At 52.0% G+C, this 2,552-nt stretch overlaps 1 protein-coding gene across 1 annotated transcript; it reads left to right on the top strand.

Annotated features, from left to right (window-relative positions):
• Positions 1-167: 167 nt before the first annotated feature.
• LOC127751499 (E3 SUMO-protein ligase ZBED1-like) lies at positions 168-2,545 on the top strand. The gene is made up of 4 exons (XM_052275137.1): positions 168-263; positions 367-791; positions 868-1,034; positions 1,464-2,545. The coding sequence occupies exons 1-4, from the start codon at positions 215-217 to the stop codon at positions 2,158-2,160; spliced, it is 1,338 nt and encodes a 445-aa protein (XP_052131097.1). The 5' UTR covers positions 168-214; the 3' UTR covers positions 2,161-2,545.
• Positions 2,546-2,552: the final 7 nt, after the last annotated feature.

Here is a 2,552-nt window from a genome sequence, read left to right as displayed (position 1 = left end):
GTGGAGTGCGGAAGGGGGGGGGGGTGGAGAGAGTGGGGGTGTTTGTAACACGTCGCTCTCACTCCCTCTCGCTGCGACCCACACCGAGCACAGGTAGAGGGAGAGGGAGGGAGGGGGGAAGAGAGAGAGAGAGAGAGAGAGAGAGAGAGAGAGAGAGAGAGGCTATCAACTGGAAGACAAGGATATAACTTATGTCACAGACAAAGGCTCCAATATGGTGAAGGCCATTCAAACCATGGGAGCTCCTCATCATCTTTGCCTTGGTATGTACCCATTTGCGACCGCGACTTTTCTTGAGCTTAGCGGTGCCAGTTCACCGAGTCAAGTGGTTCAGAGCTTAATTTTTGTTCTTTTAATTCCTTCCAGGGCACGGCGTGCACAATCTTGTAAGCAAAGATGGCATTAAGGGAGCTTTAGTCGTCGACGAACTATGCAAAAAGGCCAGGGCAGTGTGCAAGGCCGTACGGTACAGAGCCCCAGTCATTGAGAGGGAAAACAAGAAGGAGCAGGGACTGGACTGGCTGAAGGCTGTTGTGGACGCCGACGAGCACGCAGCGACGGACGACGCGGACCCCATCCCTGATCCTCCTGACGCTGACGACTCAACCGCGGGTGGCGCGGCCGCGGCCGCAGGCAGTGGTGGACAGGACCGGAACCAGAACCAGACGTCGAACGGAGATGAGATGTTTCTGCAATACCCAATCGCTGCCGCTCCAACTAGTGTAAAGCTGCCCGTGCCCACAAGATGGCACACTGTTTTGATAATGCTCGAGAGTCTGGAGCAAAATAAGGTAACTTTTCCTTAAAACAAATATTAAGATTTGCGGTATTGAGCGTGATGATGCATTATGTGCCTGAAACTTACAGGGCCCAGTAAACATTGTACTAAGTGAGGTTGGCAAAGAGGATCTGCACTTCAGCAACGCCCAATACAGCACCATGAAGTCCATGATTGGGTTCCTGAGTGCGTTTCGAAGAGCAGTAGAAATATTGAGCGCGGAATCGTGCACTCTGAATCTCGCCTTGCTTCTCAGGTAAAAAAAAATATCTCCACTCCCACCCCTATCTCTTGAGAGCATAAAAGTAAACGGGTAATTGTGCCGTGCATCGCATCTACCGCGTGTGTTCGAATTCGGCCCTCCCAGCTGACCCAGCTCATTCACGGCCTCCGGGCCGGGAGGGGTCCTCTCCTCCCCCGCCCGATCCTGAGGTAGGTGGAGGTAGGCGTCGAGCCTGGCCTGGTGCCTGTCCTCCGCCTTCCGATGGCCGCGCGCTGACGACGTCCGTCTCTCACTCTCACCCTGCACCCGCGGCGCCTGGCTGTCGTGCCGTGCCAGGTGGAACTTATCCGCCTCGCAGTGCCCAATTTCCCGCTTTATTTTAACGCTCTACCCCCTTCCCACGCCTATCCCTTCCCTATATTGCGTATTTCCAAATATTAATGTTTTTATTCCCCGCTACAGGTCAGAGCTGGAGGATGTCCTAAAAGAGGACGAGGAGGACTCACTTGTAGTAGGAGACCTCAAGAGACGCCTACGCGATAGACTGGATTTTAGGTTTCCCGTGAATGACCTGCTCGTCACTGCCGCTCTTCTAGACCCACGGTGCGCCAACCTCGTTATTGTCAACGAGTACCTTAGAGTGCTCGGCGAATCAAAGGCTGAGTTCTTGGCGAGGCAAGTGCGGTACAATGTCCTCGAATCGCACCTTCCGGATGAAGCGCGGCGTGGACGCGAGGAGCCAGTGGAGGAGCTGCAGGCACAGCCCGGCCCAAGCACATCGCGAAACAAGAGGAAGAGCGCCACTACGGCAGAAGAATTAATGAATCTCTCCCGCAAGCATTCCAAATCACAAGACGGCACTCGGGCCGAAGCTGTGGACAAGGAGGTCCGACTCTACCTGGACTCCTGCAACCCGGACGACGTAAAAGACAATGACGTTTTGGCGTTCTGGCGCGGGCGACTGAAGCAATACCCGTGGCTAAGTACAGCTGTCCGCAAATTTTTGTGTATCCCGGCCACATCCACTACTGCTGAAAGAGTGTTTTCCATAGCTGGATTGACCATCACTGCAAAGCGCTCTAGGTTGAACCCTGACCGTGTTGATATCATAATTTTCATTCATGAAAATTATGACATATGCAGCAAACTTTTTCAATAATATGTGTGTGATTATACTGTTTTTCAATTCATGAAAGATCTTTGTATGTATAACTATATTTACATACCAATTACCAAAGTTATATTTATGACTTGTTAGTAAAATTGACGTTAATTTTTACCTATTTTGGCTCTATATATTTTTGACTGTCACTATGACTTTGTATCCTATTTTCCTTCTCAGAACGTAAAGTAACGTGTTGCTTTGCTAATTATGCATTTTTTTCGAATTTTCGAGGTATTTAAGGCATTTTAAGCTATCTCACGCCGCCCACGCCGCCGCCGCCGCCGCCGACTAGAGCATCGGCGTGACGCCGGCGTGCGCCGCCGCCGCCGGCAAATTTTGGGCCCCACGCCGCCGCCGCCGAAAGTGGGGTCGGCGTGCATGTCTAT

The sequence above is a fragment of the Frankliniella occidentalis genome, unplaced genomic scaffold (assembly GCF_000697945.3).
Source record: "Frankliniella occidentalis isolate FOCC.00 unplaced genomic scaffold, Focc_3.1 Scaffold519, whole genome shotgun sequence".
Taxonomy (NCBI): Eukaryota; Metazoa; Arthropoda; class Insecta; order Thysanoptera; family Thripidae; genus Frankliniella; species Frankliniella occidentalis.
This window is presented reverse-complemented; position numbering and strand designations above follow the sequence as displayed.

What these genes read in the sequence shown, in the direction of transcription:
- LOC127751499 (XM_052275137.1), top strand. Translation starts at nt 215, where the DNA reads ATGGTGAAGGCCATTCAAACCATGGGAGCTCCTCATCATCTTTGCCTT. An exon ending in AGAGTCTGGAGCAAAATAAG is followed by an intron (nt 792 to 867) that starts GTAACTTTTCCT and finishes TGAAACTTACAG; the next exon opens with GGCCCAGTAAACATTGTACT. An exon ending in AATCTCGCCTTGCTTCTCAG is followed by an intron (nt 1,035 to 1,463) that starts GTAAAAAAAAAT and finishes TCCCCGCTACAG; the next exon opens with GTCAGAGCTGGAGGATGTCC.